We start from the raw sequence: 23886 nt of genomic DNA on the forward strand, positions 1-23886 counted from the left end.
CTCTTCCCTCAGTATAACAGGTCTCCTTGTTAATATGGTGCCAAGTTATGAGTCCTGGGGGAGGAAGTTCAAAGCAGAATTTTAAGTGTCAAAACCTCAAAGACAAAGACAGTTCAAAGAAACAGTCAAAAACTTCTGCACTGTTACACGTGGCTCCTTTCTTCAGGACAAGGTGGTGACGAACAATATATCTTCCACCCTGTGTTGCTATTGAACTCTGCAGACCAATGTAATTTGGTAATGAGGGAAGCACCACATACTCTAGAGTAACTGCACTTAATCTCAGGGTTTCATTCTTTCCAACACTCTTACCAGAGCTGGTTTCTTAGTGGAGTAACAGCAGCATCTACTCTTCTAGGCTTCAAGTTACGTTGTCCATGGCAATGTTCACTTAAGCAATACTGACTCCCACATGCTCCTGTTCTTGGGGTAGCAAAACACTTCTTAAAGCAGCCTGAGGCTAATGTGAAGTCCTTCAGCTGAGGATTTATAGAGAGATGGCTCTACCAGGGATAAGATACATGGAACTGAGTTTTCAAAGCAGGTCAGAGTGAGAAATGTCAGGAAACAACAAAAAATAAGATTCTGAATCCTTTTTTTTTTTAATGTAGGAGTGCTCCTCACAGCTGAAGCTGGCTGGAAGATTTCTGCTTCCAGAAATATCTAGTTAAAAAAAATAAAAAAAATAAGTATGAAATCTGTTTGAGTATATATGTCATACATGTTCTAATGAGATTCTGGTTATTACCTTGCCTTAACTTTATCAAACTCTTTGCTAACAACAACAATAAAAAGTAATAATTACCACAGTAATAACCACATTTTTTAGTCTTAGGCACCAAGCTGTAACTTACAAATATGGGTGTTAACATCTCAATTTCAGGTGTTTATTAAATTTTGTAAATTCTGTTTCAGAGCTGCATGAATTCCCCAGTTTGTATTTCTGACAATAATCTAAAGAAACATTGTATGGCAGCTTTTTTTAAAGGGTGTTTAGGGTATCTTTTCTTCAAGCTTTATTTTAATGAGATTCAGAAGCATGTTAAAGTCATGCACAAATTAAATATTGTATTGAAGAAGGATGGACCTAAATAGGTGTTAAAAAGCCATCTTGAATCAGCGCCTATGACCAATAGAAAGGAAGGAGTTTGTGCCATCCTTTCCTCCAGCTCCCCATGTCTTCAAGCAGCAGTGCAGAGCAGGTCAGATCAGGTCAGGCAGAGAGACCAGCACCCTCGTTCTGTGATATAATAAGATAGTTTATTAATAGCCCAAGGAGCAGAGGAATCCCCATGCCATAGAGAGGACCAAGAAGCCCAACAGCTCCTGCCAGATTGGATCAATATGAGAAATGTTCCCTCTCAGTCCCAAGCTGGGCCATGGGTTTACCCATGGGTATCTGACCAGGACACAGCAACTGACCTCCTCAATCACAAGGATGCCTGTATCCTCCAAGCATCGGTGTCTACATGACCTGTCTCCAGTGCTGCACACTGGGATGTGTCTGGAGGACCCACTTCACTCAATTCACACAGATGCTCTGGGATCTCCCTGAACTGGAATGTTTGAGAAATGTAGCTGGTAGAAGGATGGGATCTAGTAACTTCATCTTTCTAAGCAGGTACTGATAGCAGACTTAAATCTAGCATATGTGCAGAAACCTTTTGCATTTTTTGGAGCCAAAATAGAATCAGAGCAGACTTTTGTGTCCTCAGGACAATGACAAACAAGTGAACAAACAGTATAAGCAAGCAGAAATTTTAACTTGTAGATGGCTTGCTTGGTTAGTCATTTCCAATAGCTGCAACACAAGTGATAATGCAAGGCGGCACTGGATCATGTGGAGTGGTCAGTGGGAAGTGCTGAGGAGCTGATACACCACATGGACAGCACACACTTGTGAACCACAGGGCACTGAAAAAATTGCTTTCCCCAGTCATAAGGGTTGTAACCTGGACTTTGCTGATGGCCAAAAATGTAAGAGGGTGTAGGATGACTCAGAAGCATCAAAGCAGAGGGTTGGGACCCAAAGAAGGCTGGCAGACAAATGAAGCGTAGGTATGTTTTTGCTGGACCACCAAAACTCTTACCTGTTTAAACTGTTTGCTCCCCCCCCGCCCCCCCCCCCCCTTTTTTTCCTTTGGAACCCTGAATTAGGAGGCAGAGGCAGTGTAGATTTATTGCAAATGAAAAGTAATCCAGTCTTCTCTCAGCCTCTCCAGGGTACTAACACTTCAGCTGCCCTAAGATTTAGACTCTCACAAATTTGATTTCCTATCTCCAGGGCATTAGAGGAAGGCAACAAGGTGAGACTGATGGACTCAAATATCTCTTAGAAATCAAACAACTTTTGAAGCAGAGACCCAGAAGTAAAACAAAATGTACTTTTGGTTCAGGGTTTTTCTCTATACTAGGTTTTTTTCTTCTCATTGTGGTCCCGTTTCCCCACCCAGACAAAACACAGCTATGACAACATGGAAATCCCCTGAGCAGCACAGCTCTAATAATAAGATTGTTCAGGTTCAACCAAAATATTATGTTTGAAAAGTCTTTTTCTTTTAGTTTGCTCCAGCTGAAACAGGAAAAAAGAAAAAAAAAAGATCAAAGTGATAGCCCACTCAATTATAAACAAGACAAATTTAAAGTGAGAAGGTGTCATTTCCGGATAGCAATCAGTTTGCACAGGAGAGCCCTCCTTTATTGATATTTCTGGCTGCAAATGAGGTAGAAATTAGCCCAAGGGTAATACAGTATCGAATATTATTAAGTAAGGTGCTGAAATCCTTAAATAAACTTTTCTAAAGGAAGCCAGGGGTAGGCCTTAGGGATGTGAAGTCACTGGGACCCAATCTCATTGATTCAAGTTTGGCTTCAATGAGCTTGGGTCAAGCATAGGAAACCTAGGAGGGAGAGATGAGGACTAACTACTTCTAAAGTCCCACCAACTGACCCAGACCTCTGAAAGAGGGCATTTCTTGAAATGATATCACTTGAATGAGGCAGCAACCCAAATAATTCTGTAAGTGAAGTTAAGCTCTTGAGCAAGGGTCAGTCAGGCCATGGTGCTGCCATCTTCAGTGGCTCCTTGGCCCCTGCACCATGTCCAGCTCCTGCTCTGCTTTGTATGGGTGGTTGCTGTGGCCTGGCAGGTCCCTCTCCTGTTTGTGGGTGGGAAGTATCATAGAGGTCTGCCAGGCAGACGTCTACCCCCACACCTCACCTTGGGCTCTTTTTTAATTCAATGGAGAGAAATTAATGTATTTAGGGGTTTAGATTTCATCTTTTGAATGTCTATGTTAGGATGAGATGAATCATGCTCTCCACCGGCTAGATGAGAAAGAATGAAAAGTGAAAAGCTCTGACATAGAGTATACACTGTAAATACCTACATATTGACCAATTAAACCAAACCCATTTTTCTGTATCTACCTTGGCTTAAGGTACCATCAGGGAATGCTTTGATGAGGATCCTCAGGGTCCTACCACAAGGAAGGACTTAACACAGGTATGGGAGATGTCCGTCTTCCAGGCAGCCTTGCTGAGCTGTTCTGGAAAGGGCACCATTTCTTCCCATTAAAACAGGGCAGGGGAGCCCAGAAACACCCCCTTGGCTACCCATGGCCACCTGCTCAGGGCAGCAAGTGACACTGGAGGACAGTCCCTGATGTCCTGGCAAGAAGGACACTTTTCTAGACACGAGGGCTGAGATCTCATAATTTTGGTGAGTGGTTTAAATTATTTCCTTGCAAATGAAAAAGCTGCTGTGGCTTCCATATTGAGTCTTCTTATTATAGTGTCATCATTTTTCTGTTTGCTTGGGCATTGTTACCAACTTTGCCCTCGATTTCCTTTACGCCTCCGACATAAAGCTTTTTTGGTGCACCCAGGACTGTGCCAGAGCTTGCTCTTCTCTTTCAGATTTCAGCTCACTTGTAGTTAGCCACATCAGTCAGCCGTGTACACGGCCCTGCATTACGCTGTAGGGTGCGTTGGTGTATACAGCCACAGAAAGTGTGTGAAGGAAATATTTAACACCTCTTTATCTTCTGCTTTCTGCCTCAGCTTTGTCCAAAGCCTGAAAAAAGGTGAGATGTACCACTTTGTTCCCAGGAGCTAGGTTTTGCAGGATTAGTCTTTCAAATCACAGCTTTTCTGGGTCAGCATTGCCTTATGTGGTACTTCATAGAATCACAGAATGGTTTAAGTTGGACAGGACCTTAAAGATCATCTAGTCCAACCTCCCCTGCAGAGACATCTTTCACTAGACCAAAGCCCCATCCAGCCTGGCCTTCAACACTTGCAGGGATGGGGCCTCCACAGCTTCTCTGGGCACCCTGTTCCAGTGCCTCACCACCCTCATAGTGAAGAATTTCTTCCTAACATCTAATCTAAATCGACCCTCCTTCAGCTTAAGGCCATTACCCCTTGTCCTATCACTACATGCCTTTGTAAACAGTCCCTCTCCAGATTTCTTGTAGGCCCCTTCAGGTACTGGAAGGCTGCAATAAGGTCTCCCCAGAGTCTTTTCTTCTCCAGGCTGAACAACCCCAGCTCTCTCAGCCTGTCCTCAGAGGAGGGGTGCTCCAGCCCTCTGATCAGCTTCATGGCCTCCTCTGGACTCGCTCCAACAGCTCCATGTCTCTCCTGTACTGGGGCCCCCAGAGCTGGATGCAGTACTCCAGCTGGGGTCTCATGAGAGCGGAGTAGAGGGGCAGGATCACCTCCCTCGACCTGCTGGTCACGCTGCTTTTGATGCCAACACTTAAAGAATAAGTAAAAAGAAATCACACTTAGTTTTTCATAGCTGGCAGATTTTTCTCCCTTGGACCCCTGTACCTCCATTGAGAGTAAGGTGGATGGGAGGACTAAACTGTGCTCTCAGGGAAATAAGCAGCAAAAATCCTGCTAGCCATGCCAGGAGCACTGTCCATGAAATGTGGTCTCGACCCACTGGACTTGACCAGATTTGGCCCAATGAGTCAATGGGCCTGATCCAGAAGGTCCTTAGTTTTGAAGTGGGAAGCATGTTTCAAAGTAAAAGCTCTGCAAATATCTTCATGCTGGCTTCCTGCCCTCTGCCACTAGTCATCCTTGTCGGCATGTTTACATTTCCCCTTGCCTGCGGTCTCTTTATCAGGCAATGGGTTTGTTCTGCGTCTAGTATAAAGTAAGCGAGCGCAAGCTTCGCACACACACGTACTGCACACATGCAGCGTGCTCAGGATGACACAGACAAGTACAGTATTGAGCATTTTCGTCCTGTTTCTTCAAACCACTTTTGGGGAAAGTGGTTGCACCTCAGCAGATGGTGATGGTGAGTCATTTCATCTTCATCTTTCCACTTGTGTATGATCTTGAAAAACGTGAGTTAAAAGCTCCAAAATGCAGCTGCTGGGTTAAATATGTTAGTGTTTTAGCCTCCAGTCTCCTTCTTTGAGTGCCAGCACCTGAGGCAAATGTGGAGGTGGAGGATACCTATTTCATTTAATTCCCAAGTCTGCTGTCCTTGTAACATCCAAATTAATACGAAATGAGGGAGATCACAGGTGTATGCAGAGGGCATGTAAGATCAGACCTGTTAATCCTCTCTCATTGTATCTAGCATTCATGTGAGGAGTTATGCCTGGGAGCAGGGAACCGCTTCACTCTTCTGCAATCCATGGTCACGCTGAGCTGCCATCAGAGAGGGGTGAGGTTCTGGCTTCTCTTGCTCTTGGCAGTTTCCTCCAAACAAAATGTTTCAACAGACCTCAAACTTGGCCCAAACTGTTCCTCTTCAAAAGTCAAACTTTTTCTCTTTTTCTTTAAGCAATTGCATGAGGTATATCTGGTTGTTAGTCCCAGTCTCCCTTGTAGTATGGCTGAAGCAGCAACTCAACTAGGGGATTCTCGCAGCCCATGACTAAGAGCATTCATCCCTTACTCAGCAAATAATTACAAATTAATTCAAGAGTTTACATTTAGACTTATTGCAGATTTCATTATCTCATTTAGAGAAGTGAAAATTATTTAGCAGAACCAAAATCAAAAATGAAAACAAAAAGCAGTGATAAAACTACTGTTTCAGTCTGCCATCCCTTTTCTCAAAAGAGAGCTGAAAAATTTGATTTACAGATTGAGTCCCAGATCTGTAAAACTCTTACTTGTCTAATACTAAACAAATAGCAGTGACAGAGCTTGTTACACTGTGCCTGAACAACATGGGCAGTCCTCAGTTACTGGTAGTTTCAGGGATCCATGTTTTGGGAGCAAAAGAGGTTTTGGTTTTTAGGAAGATAATGGTTGTATTCCTATGCTATCTCACAGATAAGGAATCTCATTTTCCCCTGTGTGTCATGTATTATAACATGTATGTACGCACAGATATGCACATACATACATATATACATAGATAGTATATGCACGATAAATTTTTTAGTTAGAAGAAAACAGGGAGTGGCTCAGAACTGCATCTAACAACCTTGTTTTTTTCTACTTGTCTTTTATTTGTACAATCTGCAGCTGTTTAGAGCCAGCTTTGGCAAGCAGCTACAATGGAGAATGGTGAATGCTAGTGATTGCTACTGATGTCACTGAAATCTTCAGGGCTTCCCGAAAGCAGATACGACCGGAACTTTCCTTGTTTTGTCCCTAACTTCCAGTAAACCATCATTTGCTTAGAATTAAAGACAAACAAATTCAGAAAATCCCCACTGAGCAATTAGCAGCTTTTATGATTTCTTTATGAGTCTCATGGGTTTGGCAAACAAATTAAACAATCCAGGGTAAAATCACCAGCGATGGATGTTCGGATTTCACTCTTCACCTTTCCGACTTGCCTTGCCTCCTGGCAAAGTGCCGCCAGCCGACGCAGGCATGAGCTCACCCCTTCTTATGGGCAGAGGTGGGAAAAGCTCATCGGAACACTTGCCTTCATCTCCTCCTCTTTTCCGAGTGGCAGACTGCCTTCCAACACTGTTCTCCAGCCTGGCAGAGGTGGTGGAGATCCCCAAAAGAAGAGCCACAAGCAGAGCTAAAAAGGGGCAGTCAGCAGCGGAGCAGGAGACAGCAGGCTGCGGGGTCTCACGGGCAGGACAGCTGGCTTCAGTGGTCCTCCTAGCCAAGCTTGTATGATTTGTCCACCCCACATCAAAAGAGTTGTGATTAAAACGAGTTCTGCCTGAATCAGACTAGCACTAGGCATTTTGCATTACTCTGTCCATGGAGACAGTGACTTCATTGACTTTGGAAATTCGGTCACTGATTCTGCAGGTGCTTAGCAGTGCCTTTGGTATCACGCGTTTTCGTTAGTCCCAGTGGCTTCAGACCTTAAAGCTGAAGCAAGTCCATAGCCTCTGCTAACACTCCTCTTGGTAGAGGCTCCTGAGATTCCTGCTGTGATTTGAACCATCGTGCTCAGTACTGTCCAAACCCAAGAGACAAATATTTCTGTGAAGGACCTGCCATGGCTGTAGCTATGAGAGCAGTTTGTTTCCCACTAGAATCATCCCATGTCAATTCCTGTCTTGATTTAAGCAGAGCCAGGCTCAGGGCTCTACCTCATCTGGGCTTTTCAAGGAAAAAAACATAATCTTGTAAATTTTAATTGCGTAAAGAACCCTTAGCAGTGTGAGTCATGTTGGAGTCACCAAAACCATTTACGTAGCAAACAAATTCATGCGTGGTGGTTCTGAGGTTTAGGGAAGGCAAGAAGTGTAACTGAGGCTGCATGCATATTTATGTCAGACAAAAAAATTACTGTCAGCCCATGGAGGAACCATACCAGAAAAAAGCATTTCAGGTTGCTTACTTAACACCATTCATGACATTTAATTATCATATATTCTCTGGTTAGGATGTTATTTCCATGAATAAGGAACCACGTAATCACAATGTGAAAGTTCATGTCAAAGAGGTAAAGTCAGCTTTCCTTCCAATGTGGCACCAAAGGTGTAACGTGCTGGTTAAACATTAAATGGCTGTTTGAATTGCAAGACAAAACCTTTTTATTTCTTTTCATTTTGCAGTCAGCCTGATAGAGAATGAATTAAAATTTTTCACTTTTAAACAAACCAGTAGCAGACAGCTGAAATATATTTTCTGATATGCAATTTTTTAATATAATGATTATCAGTGTTGTGTGTTTATGCAAAATCTGGTATATGTAGTTTGCATATACAGAGAGCACCAAGCAGTCTCTCTCTCTTATATAAAGGAAGATTAGTCATCCTAATTCATAAGTTTTAATGTTGCCTGGAGGTAGCTATGAGTAAAAATAAGCAAGTCTCCTGGTGGTTGCAAGTAAAGTCTTAGGCATAAAATGTGACATATCTGTGCATGTGAGCTTTGGGTGTCTATATAAAATACGGGGGGTTTTTCCTCCCATTTTTATGTACCTTCATTTCAGCTTACTTGTTATTCCCTGAATTTTGACTATATATATATATGTGTGTGTGTGTGTACACACTTTTACCCACAAATCTGTAACATTAAGTAAAATACATTTCTGTACATGTATGTCTGCCCAGATGGCTCACGTTTGCATTGGTCAAGGCTCTCACCTGTGTGAAACTGCTGCAGGGCTTGCTCTAGAGTTGCGCTGACCTCCGTGTCTCTCTCTTGAATGTGATGGTCAAATAGAGCGGCTTTGTACAGCACCTGCTTTGTGCGTGTCTGTGCTGCACGGGTTATTCCCTCAAAGCAGCAGCGCTGGTGGAAAACACTGCATTTTGTTGTCCTCCAGGGAGAGCTGGGCTCCCCTTGGGACAGACCCCACCAGAGCTGCAGTGAGAAGGGAAGACCAGTAATTGCTTCTCAGCACTGGTTGCTCATGGTGGCAAATGACCACTAAATCTTAGCTCAGGAGTCAGATCTTCCTCTGAGTTCTGGATTAGTGCAGTATCAGATGCTCCCATCCCTCCTGCTGCCCACCATGGGTGCTGATGGCAGCAGCCCCCTTCCCGGCCCCTGCCCATACTGCTTTTGCATTTTTCCCTGCGTTCCTGACTGACTTCTGAATTTCTCCTTTTACTCAAAACCCAACTCCAGATGCACCTCAGCTTTGAGGTCAGGAGGAAACACTGCTGACAGTGACACTGTGGGGTGATGTTCTTTATTTACATTTTAAAGCAATCACAAACCTCTCCCCTACCTTCTCCCTGCTGTCAAACCATGACCATTTTGAATCTTCAGATGTGCTCCCATGCCAGACAAGGTCTGGGTCTCCCTGTATGCTGGCAGGATTGGCCAGGGATCATAGGACATCACCGGCAGGACTATGAATCACAGTATCCAAGTAGCTGGTCACCCCTCAGTGATCTGATTCACCTGAGTGACAGCAGAGATTTTTTAACTTTTAGTTTGACTAGTAGGGGTTGGAAAGGACCTCTGGAGACCATCTAGTCCAACCCCCTGCTAAAGCAGGATCACCCAGAGCTGGTTTCACAGAATCACGCCCAGGCAGGTTTTGAATCTCTCCAGAGAAGGAGACTCCACAACCTCTCTGGGCAGCCTGTCCCACTGCTCGGTCACTCTCACAGATCATTTTCTCTGGGAGGGATTTTCCACTGGAAATGTTTCTATGGGTATTTCCCCACAATGTTTGTGAGTGTGAGTCACTGATATCCCCAGAGCAGCCAAGGTCTTGTTCTTGCTGTGGCAGGTGCCCCGCGTGGTGAGGGTACATCTGAGGAGTGGGTAGGAGAGGACCAAGCAGGGGATTGGGAATAGTCCCTGGACATGGGGAGGAGGGTTGTGTATCGCCACAGCCACCCTTAACCACTGGTAAAAGGCGACAGAGGCGTTCCTGCCCCGAGGATCATGGCAATAACCCTTTCCCTGTCTGCCTGGCTACGGTGGGTGAGATTTCATGAAATGAGGCAAAACCGGCAGTTTCTGCCAGAGAGGACTCCTCTCAGAAGCATCGGGTTTTGCTTCACTGACCTCATACCTGCCAAGTGTAGGACTTGAGACATTTGCTCTTAGTCAAACCGTGATTGTTTTATTAGTCATCGAAGCAAATTTGCAGGAAGCCACGCATTCTGGCAGAAAGTCTGAGCTTTCCCTCCTGAGCTCAAATTCGTGACATTTCAGAAAACTTTGCAGTACAATCAAAATGGGGCTTAATTGCCTCATGACACCAAAATTCTCTTGCTTTCCTAAAACCACTCGTGTCTTTTTCCAGTTTTCCCAGGAACCTGGTGACAGGCCATACCTTCGTAGCACGGGCAGAGGCAGGAGGACACTGCTCGAGCACTCTTGGCCGTCAGCAACGCGGCTAGTCCTGCCGCAGGTGCAGCAATGGCAACTGCCAAGCGTGCATCCTCGGCTGTGGGTCTGCCACTTCAGAGCTACAAGGCGTTTGATGTACTTTCAGGCTGTCCTGAGCTCAAATTCCCATACAAATAGCTCCTGTTGAAACTAGCCCTCAGTCTTGAGCAGACGTTAGCCTCGAGCATCAACCCCAGACACCTCTAGCAGTAACCATGCGGACTATAAACCCCAGTGCCTGTTTAGGTTCCATTTATTTTCAAGACTGTTTTGGTCCTTGACTTGAATAGTCTGCTTTTCAACAGGCATCTTAAACATGTCTTGGTCTCCTTCGCATGCCCAAGGATAGCCGCATTTTGTGGTTCCTAATAGGAAAACCTGTTTGAGAAAGTTTGGAGACAATTTTCAGACGGAGTAGGTCCTGTTTTTATCTTGGTATAAAGTTTATCCATAACTTTTAAAATGCGAATTCCCCCATCCCTGTTTCAACCTTGGGGGGAATTAAACTGCAGAGCTGAAAACACATTTTCTGTTTTGCGCTTGACACTGGGACTTTTTCAGAGATTTCCAGGTCGACATCAGTGCCTCTCTTTGTCCATGATTAATAGAAAAGAAAAGACATAGGGTGTCTCTTGTGACAAACCATCTGCGACACTATGTCTTTTTATAGTTCACAGACCGATGATGCAAAATGTACCTTCGTGCGTGGTAAGTGGGTGGACTTCTCTGGCATGCAGGGAGAGCAACCTTGAAAGGTACAAGTGGCTTTTAATTTCATTTTGAACAAGCTTTCTTTGCTTCTTACAAAACAGGTCAGTTGATCCTTTCAGGCAACCATGTAAAGAAACAACCTCTTATACAATGGAGCTACAAATTGAATACACTCACGGGTTTGCTTCAGTAACATCCCACAAATCTCTCCTTAGGGACTTTTGGAGATGATGAAACAGACAATTTTGACATTGACTGCTTCAGCCAGCTGGAATTTAAGGATTCCTATAGCAGCCTGACCTGCAATTTTACCGAGCTGCCTCCTCACAACACTAACTATACCCTGGCCCTGTGGTAAGTGCTGTCACTCCATCCTTTGGTAAACTTCTGGGAAGCAAAATGCTAAGCATCAGTGAGTCACATTGTCATATGCTGGGAAACAGGAGCAGCAAAGCTAAACAAAATTCTGTTTCAGGGTGTTTTACCAAGTTTGAATACTATAATCAGCAAAGAAGAAGGGTTTGCTGAAACAGAACGTAACTCCCTAATAAGAAAGAAATCAGCTGGAAGTGTCTGTAAAGGGCATTACAACATCTCCAATAGTTCTTATCTTGCCTCTGTTGCTCTGGAACATGTGTAATTATGAATGCCGCCCAGCATGAACTGACACCATTTTTCCTTTAAATTAAATGATATTTTTAGAAAACCAAACCTAGCCTTTATCAAGTGAAAAGTAAAAATGTTTTTGAAGAGGCAGGTCCTTTCCACAGAAAATTCTTTGGCAAGAAGGCTGATTTTCCACTGCAGGGAAAATGCCTTTATCTAGGTCAAGAAAAAAATTAAGCAACTGTCCACACATACAGACACGTAAAAAACACACTAGAATGAGTTTACAAAAACCCAACAGTTACCAAACACTTCAGTCATCTCCACTTCTCTTCAAGGCCTTGAAACTCTTTTCCACCTTTTCTTTAACTGATGCACCTAGATAAAGAAGCTCAGATTTTGTTTCTTTACCATACTTCTGCTTTTGCCTTTGCCTGTTTTTCCTGAAACTGAAAGTTCTGTGGCAGCCAGCAAAAGAAGTGCATTTTTTAAATCTTGCTATTCTAATCACTGCTTAATTTTTTCCACCTAGTTTATTAGAATTTTTCTATTTTAATGGGCTTTCTTCTGGATTTTGACTGAAATTTTATGACAGTCTTCAAACATGGGAGTCACACAGATGGAGGAACACACAGATATATTTCCACCTCTGAAACTGTGCCATATGACTCCTTCTTGGCTTGGCCGACTGTTGAACCTGTATTTGCCACCACTTCAGTCAATAAGAAATTTCTCTATTTTTTCAGTGAACATCCAAACCTGTTGCCCTATATTTAAAAATGACAGCAGTGAGATCATTTTTAAAGATACAAATTTTTTTAACACATACATCTCCAAATTAATAATTGCATTTTTTTCTTGGAGAGCTCCAGGACTCTTACTGTAACTCATGTCACTTGATTATTTTGCTCAAAGATCATGAGGAAAACCACTATCAATCTTTATTTCCATGGCATTTTTTTTCTTATTTCACATGGAGTCTCACTTCAGTTAATGTGAAATGAGCAACCAGGATTTGTCCCTTACTATGTTATAGTAAGACTGAGAAGAAATTAACGTTGTGTCACTTTGATCAACAGTACCAAGGAAGACAGTAATTCCGTGTGCTTCGATATGGAGAAACAGGAAGATGTGTATTTCTTACAATTCACTGATATACTCTCAAATAAATACATATGCACTGGCTCTGAGATGAAGAAAAGGGTCTGCAGGAGTCTGGTTGTAACTGACATTGGTAAGACACAACATTTTGGACATTTTTAAGATATAGGGGTGATCGGGGATAAAAGCGCAAAGCGCAAATCATCAATCTGGGTGACATAGAGGCAGTATAGAATAGTGTCCCAGCAGGGCATGTAGCCTGGATTGGGGTGTTGGCAGAGTGTGGTGTTCCCCTTGCTTTGACGCCAAACATGATTAACCTCCATTCAAAATGTGTAGCTGAATTCTGGCTTATTGTAACACTCTGCCCAGACCTGAACATAGACTGAATCACGCACATGGGTGAAGCAGCTGTTCCTTAACATGGATGATCTGTCAAGCAAGGACATATCGTTCATCTCTTACTAGGGATTGTGCAGTTTCAGGACTGACCACCCCAAGTCTAGCGTGAGCTCAGTAGCACAGGGACCACAAGGTTGCAAGATCTCACTTTTTTATGCCTTGCTTCTTGGCGGAGTCTGTTGTCTGAACAAGGTGCTCAGGCATCCTGCAGCGCAGAAGAGACACCAAGAGCCCACGAATGGGCTCATCAAAGCCACATTGGGGATCTGCCTGAGCCAAGAAATAGGGAACTCAGAGGAAGAGGGGTTCCTTAGGACTTATCCCTCTTGGGAGCTGGTCTCATTTAAGGGATGCAGAGAAGACTATGTGGGGCAGCTCTGTTCTGCTTTGATGCCACACTCCTTTGCCTTCCTTTGGCAATAGGCACTGCAACATCCTTCTCTTAGGAAACATTTATGCCCCAGTCCAATAGTTTTGTAATAATCTTACATTACCTCTCAGTTTATGGGCCAGCCTGGACTATCTCTGGTGGTCTCTCCTCTAGAAACTGCAGGTTCTGCATGGAAGGATTAAGTATTTGGGGGCTGCAGAAGGAGTGGGCATAATTTCTGGATATATACATTTTTCTGAGAGGAGAAAGGTGTGGGGTTTCTGTTCCTGTGAGAGCTGATGTACTTCACATGGCACATTCAGGAAGCCTCAGTAACACAGACATAGGTCCCTGCAGACCTCAGGCACATTCAGCTCAGGCACAGCTTCAGGAGAGTCCTGAGGGCTGCATTTTGGACTTGATGTTCTTGCACGGATGGTCATTTGACACAGTCTCCTGTAGACCAGGTCAGGTGTGGGTTCATAGCCAGGACCTGGAGCCACAGCCCCCTCTGCTATATCTAATACTGTCATACTTTGTCCCTTCCTCTGTCCCACCACCCTGATGGCCACCAGCAGCTGTACCCATACCCATTTTGCTCCCCAGTGTCATCCTCCCAGAGCAGCAATGGGTTTTGCCATGGGGTCTCCGTCTCAGAGTACTAGTTAGAGGGACTGAATTTCAGGTCTTCGAGCAGTGCTACCACAGGGGTAGGCATGCTCAGGAATTGCCTTCCAAGACTAAATGCCACATCCCTAGGAAGTGCCATCCCTGCTGGTCACACTGCTGCTCCAGCAGGTCAAAACCAAGACCCTCTCAGGTCCAAGGTTTAAGGATGAGCTGGGGCTTAGCATGAGGCTCACCCAGCTCAGGCCAGCCCTTGGTCAAGATGGATCACCCTGCAGGGGATGTAACTTGAAGTGGACTTTTTTTTTGTTTTGTTTTACTTTTCAAATCCTGTTTATTTTGTAGTAACGTTATTCTACTCCTGTTATATCCTGGTTTGTTATAATTTGCAGTTAAACCTGAAGTACCTTTTGATATAAACATCACATACCAAAAGGAGGCAAATGAGTATCTAATTCATTATAGTACACCACACTCATGGAAGAAATACTTAAAGGACAAATTAATACACCAAATAGCCTATCGGCAGGAAGAAGGTATTTGGAAGGTAAGTAAGTGATGATGCATTGCTGAGCTTACAGTAATTTCTGAAATTAAACACTATCAGAAATACCAGTATCATGTAAACACCCTCAAATCTGCATTTCTACATTTCTCCAGCTGAAAACTTGGAAAAGTGCAATATTTGGCATTTGGAGATTTCATTAGTTGAAACAATTCCAGACCGACAGCACCAGTATCTTTTACACACTTGTCTGGGCTAACAAGGTTTCATTCATTTGTGCTTCTCTTTGGGAAGAGAAGACATAACAAACCAGCCTAACTGTTTGCATGGTTTGCTCTTTGCTATGTTGGTTTTGCTCTTATTTTCTGTGCTCATCAGTCAGTAAATTGTGTGCCCTGTTTTCTTACTTAGCAACAGCTTCTTTGTGTCTTTCATTGAGCCTCTCCAGCCACCGGGTGCAGCCCTGCAGCTCTCCCACCCCCAGACCACAATTCGGGCCAGAGCTGCCTGTGAACTAGATCTGCCTTGGGCTGCCCAGCTGCTGGGATCTCTGTGTCTCCTGTCACAAAAGCAGCCGTGCAAACACGAGTCCAGATAGGGGGTCTTTGGAAATGTGAACTATAGCTGTTTTTTACATAGGGATCACAGGAGAACTCTAACTTGAAAATGAAAAGGATTCAGGCAACCAAATACAGTAAAATAAAGAGCACCAGAGGTGCACTGTGGGATTTCAGCTTCTTTCCTGGAGCTGCTCTTTCCGAAGTTGTCTTTTTATGTCGCATAAATGTATTATTTCCCCTCTCTTTTCTGAGCCTTCCCAGGGAAGCATGTATTTCCCACTGCAGTGTCAGCAGTAGCAAAGTACAGTTAATACATCCAGCTGTTTTCAAAAAGGCTTTTACCCAGCCTTAGTCTCTCTTCTCAATACTGTCTGAACTACCTTGCTGTTAAACTAGACTGACGTCATGATGACCACCTACCTGTATATTAACCAAAGCCACAGAGCAAACAGTACAGTACTGCAGGGATGCACCTGATCTCACACATTTTGCTGAAACTCAAAGATATTTTTCCTGTGTCTTCTAGAAAAATAATTGGATTTTTTTAATGTGTTTAGACAATAGAGTCACCATACCTTCTTATAAAATTACTGGGGAAAAACCTCGAAAATGATGCATCGTATGAGGTGAAAGTACGTTCGCAGCCCAACGGAGATTATTTTAAGGGCACGTGGAGCGAATGGAGCACTTCTAAGAGCTTCAGGACTGCAAGGGAGCAGCAATCCACGGAGACCTGTAAGAGCAGAAACCACTTTGGTCCACCTGGAAGAAAGCAGAGCTAGGGGTCCTTGACTCCTTGGCCAGCCCTGGCAGCAGCAGTGATGATAGCATGGGGAGGGAAGAGCCCGTGGCCACAGCAGGGTCAGCCCTCACAGGCACTGGGCACCCCAGAGGAGATGACCCAGAAAGTGGCTGTATCGCTCTGGTCTGGGGCTGACTCTCCACGTGGAGTTAAATCTCACTCAAGGGTGATAAGATCAGACGAACTGCTGCTGTAAGGGCATGAGGGGGTTGCAAAGGGAGGTGAAGGTTGACTCCCTCCTGCTTGCTGCCTGCTGGTGTGCAGGGAGAAGAACCAGCTTGCACTAAGCATTTTAGGTAAGGCACAAAGAGCAGTGAAACACGACCCATTTCAGGGCCCTGTATTTGTGTGTGAATATGGCACTTTAATCACAAATACAATATGGGATAAAATCTCATAATTGCACTTGTAAACATGAATAATCCTTCTGGTCCTTGGGGTCCCTTCAGTCCCCAGGGGCACCTTGGCATTGCATGTATTTAAAGTCACTTCATGGCTGATGCAAGGACGCAGTGAGCGGTGGCTTCAATGTGCTGGAGGTCATAGCAGACTTTGAGCTGCTTTAATCCAACCTGGGAACCCAGCTTGGAGCTCAGCCAAGTGCTGATGCTCTGGTAGCCTCCTGCTTTCCTCCTTCAGGAAGGCAGGAGAAATGTACCACTGCACCAGTCCAATGATGAGCAAGTGCAATGCTTGGCATTAATTCCTAATTTATTGTCTGAAGAGCCATTACAGTTACAGTGGCTTAACAGTGAGACATTTACATGCATTGGCTGATGTTCTTTGTTTTTCTTTAGTTAGCAGCGTGGTCGTGATTATACCCTCCATCCTGGGATTCATGCTGTCCATTGTCATGATTGTCCTGATTGTAACTTTTTGGGAAAACAGGTAATCTAAGTCTCTTTGTACCAGAAAAAGTGGTGGAAGCCAATCCTGTTCTGACAGTGTTATTTTTTTCCTGTTATACTTGGGAACTATTCTCTTTCTATCTCTGGACCTCTATATCAAGCAGAAGGCAAGCAAAGAGTAGAAGCAGAAAATACAAGAGAGGCTGTTGGCAGGCAGAAGATGACCTGCCACTTTGAGCAGACTTTAGTCTTGGGCTCAAAACACTGGGACCTTTGGGGAGCTGAAGTCACCATGAAACACAGAGTCGCTGTCTCACTGGAGGCAAATTTGACTCAAAAGCTTCAAGCAAGATCCAGAAAAGAAAGCAACCTGCGGGTTTTAGCAAAGCCCCAAGAGGTGTGGAAATGGTATACTGGGGAGATTGCCTCTTTCCCTTTCATAGGCTGAGTCAGCAAGGTGTTTGCTCTGCAGCATTTTCAGAAGCAGCAGGGCAGAGGTCTCTGCAACAAGGACTCGATGGCATCAGCCACCAGCCCAGCGAGATCCACATCCAGACACCCACATGATGAAACCAGGCTCTACATCCCCCACCAAAGCAGTCATGGCAGAAGTGAGACTGGAAATACATTCATTACACAGGCAGTCCTTTGTCTGCCTTGCTTTATTTTCATATATTGGCTACAGAGCAGTAGATAGGTAGCTGTAAATATATTTTTAAATATGTGGCTACATATGCTTATATAGAATAGATAGTTAACAAATTTAAGCAAATGAACAGATATGTAGACAATCTGGTGAAACCAGAATCTGAAGTGAAAAAGTCCCAAGTTTAACCATAGGAGATGAACTGCTCGCAAAGCAGAAAGCCCAGGTCTGGTCAGTGGCATTGAAAGCAGCCTGTCCATGACATCCAGAGAGATGGCTGCATGAGAGCTGCTTCTTCGGGACAGCACTCGGGCTGTGCTAACCCCTGAATTACACACAGGCATTGCCTGGGAATGTGCTAGTTGGCCCCGGTCAAACCATGCGAAGAACAATTTTAATAATTAAACATTGTAGACATTGGAGTTATCTGTCAGGGAATGCTCCCTGGTGCTGTTTTATTTGCAAGCGTAGAGGTGGCTTGAGACTCCTAGCTCTCACTTTTTGCTATTGCTGAGCACTCGCAGTGCTCTTACTTTGCTAGAAGTTCTGCTTATGAAAAACTGCTGAAAAAACAGGTTTTTAGATGGTGAGCCTTTTTGAACTCAGAGATTTCCCTTTTAAAAAGAAGAGGGTTTTATACATGTGTGTATATATACCCACGTATACAGACACATTTATAAAGCTAAATATATATTCATATACATCTATAGCTATATTTATATCACTGCAACATTGAATGTGAGTTGGGCAATATTCTCTAGATGCATCATAGCTAAGGGTTTCCAGCAGCACAACATGAGAAGTTTGCTAATCAAGGCAGTAAAAATGAGAGGCGTGGGACAAGGCTACAATACAGATATCTGAAGCGCAGATAGTTGGCTGAGGAGTGGGACAATATGCAGTACTTTGACTTATGTAAACATGCAGAGGCAAATATCAGCAAATTTGCACTTTAACCACAGCATCTTTTTTCACTTGCAGAAATTGGTTTCACCATGCAAAATCTTGTTAACACAGCTAGATGCAAATGAGCTCTTCACCAGCATGATGTGCTGCTTTTCCAGTACTTGGTCTTCCTTTAACTGTGACAATTTGTGCACTCAGAAGAACAATGACTATTCAGTGACCTTTATAACTCCTCTTCTCCTGTCTTTGTTTTATTCTGAGACTTCTCTGTCATAATTCTGGGTAATGCAAGCCAGCCCTAAGGCTTTGTGAGAATTAGCAGAAATGATGCAATATGAACCTCTGATATCTCAGATGTCCCTCTTCTGCTGCTGTTCAACCCCTTTTTGTCTACTGTTGCTGTTTCAGAATCAAGCCTGCTGTGTGGCCAAACCTTCCTGATCATAAAAAAACGCTGGAGCAACTATGCAAGAAGCCAAAAAATGTATGTACTTCCACTGCTGTTTTCACCTGAGTATAGACTGTTAGGAACAAAACTAACACTCATGAGAGACAGTACTTGCATTTGCTGCATGAACTGGGATATCTTTCAGAAATGACTTCTACATTTCACTGAAGAGATGCTAGTCAAGGTATGGAAATAATAGGCAATTCAACTAGTGCCTGAGCTTTGACTTGTGCAAAGTAAGTACAGAGGGCTGGAGAACTTGATATATGAAGAAAGGTTGAAGGAATTGAGTTTGTTTTTAGGAAAGAGGAAGCTTGGGGGTAGGAACTACTAATCACAACCTTCCAGCACCTAGCAGTGTAGGTAGAGATATGGTGGAGGTGCTCTCACCACAAGGCTGCATGGTGACAGGACCAGAGGCAACAGGCATGTGTAACCTCAGGGGAAACTTCATCTGGATATAAGAAAAAAATCTTTCTCTGTGAGAGCAATTAAACATTGTGTAGGTTGCCTGGAGAAGAGGTAGGTTCTCCTTTGCTATAAATGTTCAAGGCTTGGCTTGATAGGGCTCTGGATAACCCAGTCCAGGTCCTTCCTCTGGTAGAAGGTTGGACCAGTTGGACTCCAGAGGTCCTTTCCAACAGAGACCTTTCAGTGACCCTATGAAACTGTGACCATGGAGCTGGATTGGACACCCTTTACAAACATCTTAGTAATGCTCGTGTACCCTTACATGGCCAGCAGAATTGCTCATACACCATGCGGTACATGAAACTGCTCTGCCAGATAAAAGCCAGATGGACAAATGTTACAAACCATAAGGTGTGGGATTAACTTCGCTGCCTTAAAGCTATGTGTCTAGCACATTTTTTCACTAAGCAGCTCATCAGCACTGTTCTCTCCAGTTGATACATTATTAGCATGTTCTTAATTTAACAAGAGGTCTAAGATGACTCTCCCACCCCTTGTACTCCCCAGTGCATGTCCTGACGTGTTTCAGGAAGCTGTGGCAAACTTTTACTTCCCTCACTGCTAAATTAGGAAGGTAAAACTGAAAGGAGCCATCTGGGTTGGCACACTCACTCCTGTGAAATGGCAGGCATGCAATAGATGCATGGCTCAGAAAAGCCTCTGAAACACCAGTTCCTGCCACATTGCACAGAGCGTAAAATGCTCTCCAGTGACGCTGCCTGCAGGAGGCCTCCGGATAGATTCAGATTAGTATGGAGAAGGATTTTAAGCCATGTGATAGTTTATTCTCTGCTAACTTGTAATTCAGCTTGCTCAGGGTTACTTTCAGAGTTAAAGAAATAAAAAATACACCTTTAAAATCAAATGAATTATCGAAGTACCTTTTTTCTTAAGCTAATAACCACTGTTAACTGACCGTGCTCTTCCCTTTGCCATGCAGAATTTTGATATAAGCTTTAACCCGGAGAGTTTTGGTTACGTTCATATCCATAAAGTGGACGGCATTCGAGCAAAAGCTGAACTGGAAAATTTTCTGCAGCCATCAACTGCTCCAGATCCAAACCTTCCAGAAAAATTTTGGAGCGGATCAGACCTGACGATGATCCCTGAGATGACAGAAAGAAGCAACCTAAGCCTGTCTGTGACTTACGAAGGAATCTGGCCAGCTGAAGCCCTGCACAGACTCCTGACCACCAGCCAGTTTGCAGTCACCGAAGGAACCTGCTGCTGCAGCACATACGAGGTGTGCCACGGCAATGGGGTGCCCCTGTGCGATGATGGTTTCAACCTTTCCTCCGCTCCTCCCCCAGATCCCTCTGGCCAGCTCGGACCGGAGCCCCTAAACGGTGATACTGCATCCCAGATGCTGCCTACCAATGAAATGAGATCACCAAACAACGAGGAAGCCTATGTCACAATGTCTAGCTTCTACAAAATTCAGTAAACCTTACAGGAATGACAGCGTACCGGTTTTTCTCTAGCACAAGCGGGACATTGTAGCTTTCTGTTTTGTTTTCCTGCATCCTGTGAGTTCCCACCTCTGTAACACACCCTGCTCACAGTGCAACACTCTACCTGCAAGGAAGCAGGTTCTCCCATGTTTCAGTGATAAGTGGCCTAACTTCAGCTCTCAGTATGCTGGTAGCAATCTCCACTGCAGCAGAAATGAAATTTAATTCAACCTGACTTTAATCTTCAGATCTGACTAATCCAGAGCAATGACACTGCAGTCCTAGCTGAGGATAACAGCATGTCTCGTAAAAGTTAATGGACTCTTTAGTTAACCTCTCAGTTGCAGAATTAAGCTCTTATTAATGCTTAAGCAAGAAATATGGCAACAAATTCAAGTTAAATAGAATCCAATCTCTTAAACAATGGTAGTTCAAGAGTAACTCCTGCAGTCAGTGGAAGTCCTCAAGTTTGCAAAACGTCAGTAAATGAGAGCTGCTATCAAGCATTAGTTGCCTGGGGATTCAGTAGCTTGGTTACCACAAAAGGAGTTTGCTGAGCCCCCAGGCAAAAGGGGACAGGGACTCACTTTAGGAAGATGTTTTCTCAGACTGATTTTTTTATTATTGTTTTGATTTTTTTTTTGAGAGAGATGAATTAAAACAAAGCAAGACCCTACATGCCACTACTTTTTGCTGTTGGTAAAGATCTGCTCTGGAGCCAATTTGGGGATTCACAGATACTTCTGCTAGTGCCATATATTAAAGATCTTCAGTACTTCATATACCAGCAATGTTTAGGTAAGGAAAAAAACCAAAATCACTAAAAAGCAACGGCTCATCTCTTCCTATAAACTGAATTGGGGATGCAAAATGCATGATACTGTCTTTCTCTGCAGCTCTTGTGCAAGCATTAGTGCAGCATGTAAGTATTTTCCAGGACAGAAGGGCTGAGCAGACCATGTTTGTTTACTAACATTATTCCCAATGGATGTGGCTGCATGGTAATACTTTGAATTTGGCCAGGCAATGTTCTCATGAAACATCTGACCTAGGAAGACGGATGGAGTATCATGCATCCTGCCAGTGATCAGATGACCTATATTTTTTAAAAGTACCTTGTAAATTGCCTATAGTTTTGTGGGATTTTTTTTTCTTTCTTTCACATTATTATGGAGGAAGGCACTTTGTCCCTTCCCACTCACCTTTCTCTGGACTCTGTGCCCAGCTCTAAGGGGTTCCCCATGTGCTGCCACACAGAGATGGCTGAGCACTTCACAGTCCCTCTGGGATGCTGCTCATTGCAGAGCACACGCTTGGAGATAAAGCTGCTACAGCCACATGGTTGCATGACAGCCGAGCAGTGTGGCCATGGGAAATCCAAGCCACTTTGCTGTGCTCTGGGATTGAGGTTCACCTCACTGTGCAGTCTCAGTTCCTCTAGCTGCTTGAAATTCTCCTTTACTGAAACATATTCACGTTCCCAGAGTCTAAGGGTGAAAAGAGTCCTCTCTAATGCTCAGAGCTGCTCAAATTTGTTCTGACTGGTAATAATCACTGAGATGTCGCTATATTTGATGTGGCCTGCTGGCGAAAAACAGCACTCTCAAGACAGCACTCCACCTTCTCCACCTCCACCCAATGTCAGGGAAACCTTCAAACGGGGACAACCTTATGATCCCTGTGTGCAAAGGGGCCAAGGATTTGGCTCAAGGCATTCCAGTGACATTTTACAGAATGGTTTTTATTGCTGTTTCTCACCAAATGGAACATTGATTAATGCAGTAGAAAAGGATGAAAAGCCCTGGACATTCCTTTGCTTTATAATGCTTGTATTTCTTTTTAAAAAGAGCTGCTGGTAACATTCATACCATGCTGACTTGCACAGCGCAATTGTAGATGCGGACAGACTGTGCTGGAAAGATATCCTCTTCTAGTAACACAGTAACAAACAAAGAGGGAACAGAGGAAGAAGCAAAAGCGCGTCAGAAAAATCCTGTACAGTATGTGCTATGCTTGTTTTGAACTCATACACATATTTTTCAGGATTAAAGGGGACATCACAAATGTCTATTTGCACTATTTAAGCAGGAAGGTACCCATATGTAATAGTCTTTCTGTTTGTCCAGAAATGGATGTGGCTCTTTAATACAGGACAAGTGGTAGAAACCCGGTGTTTGCTCTTTAGTATGGGAAAAGTAGTAGAAATCTGATGTTTCTTTACTTTAATCACTCTGAAATAGTTATATTTTTCCTATGTAGTATTGATTTTTTTGCATAGCTGCTAATGTTTAAACATTCATTCGATTTTCTATGTCTTATTTAATTAGACATGTAACCTTGATTTTATGTTTTTAGTGTATTAAAAGGACATGAGTATTTGCATCATCTATTTATGCTGCTCTAATTTAGTCTTCTAATATACATCTATGAGGTTAGGACTTACTCTGCCCTCACTGAAATTAGGATAACTCCATGGGCTCTACCTAGCTTCAGGCAGGATAAATCCCAAACAAATCCAGTCAGCTCAGAGGCCTGAATGCACTGCAGGATAACAGCAAGCATCACTTTCCCTTCATCACCATCACCCTGCAAGTCCCTGTGATTTGGACTGGGCATGCCATTGTTCATCCTGACTCCGATTGCCATCCAGCCCTTGCTACCCAGAAAACAGAGGGGTACCAGCTCTGGGAATCAGGCGGGGGAAAGTCGATCCCCTGCCAATGGCTCATACTTCCTCAGGCGAGCCAGAAGCTTTGCCCACGGCCCCGTGTGCAGCCATGAGTCCACACCACAAGTACCAGAAAAGAAAAAATAACCCTCAGGCTTGCAATAGCGTACATTAAGGCAAAGTCCCATACAGGCTGTGACCTCAGAGGTGGTACTTCATTAATACACTGCTGAATGCTGACAAATACGCAACTGAAAGAAAACAAAGCAGCCTTTTGTTAATTATGTTCATCCCAATGTGGCTTTTCTTAGTGGAGGATGTAGGCTAACTCATGCCCAACACAGGGGTTACTTTATTCCAGGCGTGCACCTGGGTGTATGATGAAGCCTATCTAGAAGAGTATCTTTCCAGGAGAGCAGCAGCGAGCGCAGACAAATTGAGGGGGGTTAAAGGTTAGCATTAAGGTTCTAAAGGACCTCCCAGAAATGCCATGAAACCTGTTCATTGAACCACAAC

General features: G+C 43.8%; 1 protein-coding gene across 2 annotated transcripts; it reads left to right on the forward strand.

The window, feature by feature from the left end:
• Positions 1–5156: 5156 nt before the first annotated feature.
• Positions 5157–23091, forward strand: IL7R (interleukin 7 receptor). 2 transcript variants are annotated; one of them, XM_054810287.1, is made up of 9 exons: positions 5190–5314; positions 5603–5689; positions 11175–11313; positions 12645–12799; positions 14458–14612; positions 15688–15865; positions 16730–16820; positions 18741–18816; positions 20192–23091. In XM_054810287.1, the coding sequence occupies exons 2-9, from the start codon at positions 5620–5622 to the stop codon at positions 20693–20695; spliced, it is 1368 nt and encodes a 455-aa protein (XP_054666262.1). In that variant the 5' UTR covers positions 5190–5314; positions 5603–5619; the 3' UTR covers positions 20696–23091. The 2 variants fall into 2 exon arrangements, with proteins under 2 accessions (XP_054666261.1, XP_054666262.1); XM_054810286.1 differs by lacking the exon at positions 5603–5689 and having other exon boundaries at positions 5157–5314.
• The last annotated feature ends 795 nt before the right edge of the window (positions 23092–23886 follow it).

The sequence above is a fragment of the Grus americana genome, chromosome Z (assembly GCF_028858705.1).
Source record: "Grus americana isolate bGruAme1 chromosome Z, bGruAme1.mat, whole genome shotgun sequence".
Classification (NCBI taxonomy): Eukaryota; Metazoa; Chordata; class Aves; order Gruiformes; family Gruidae; genus Grus; species Grus americana.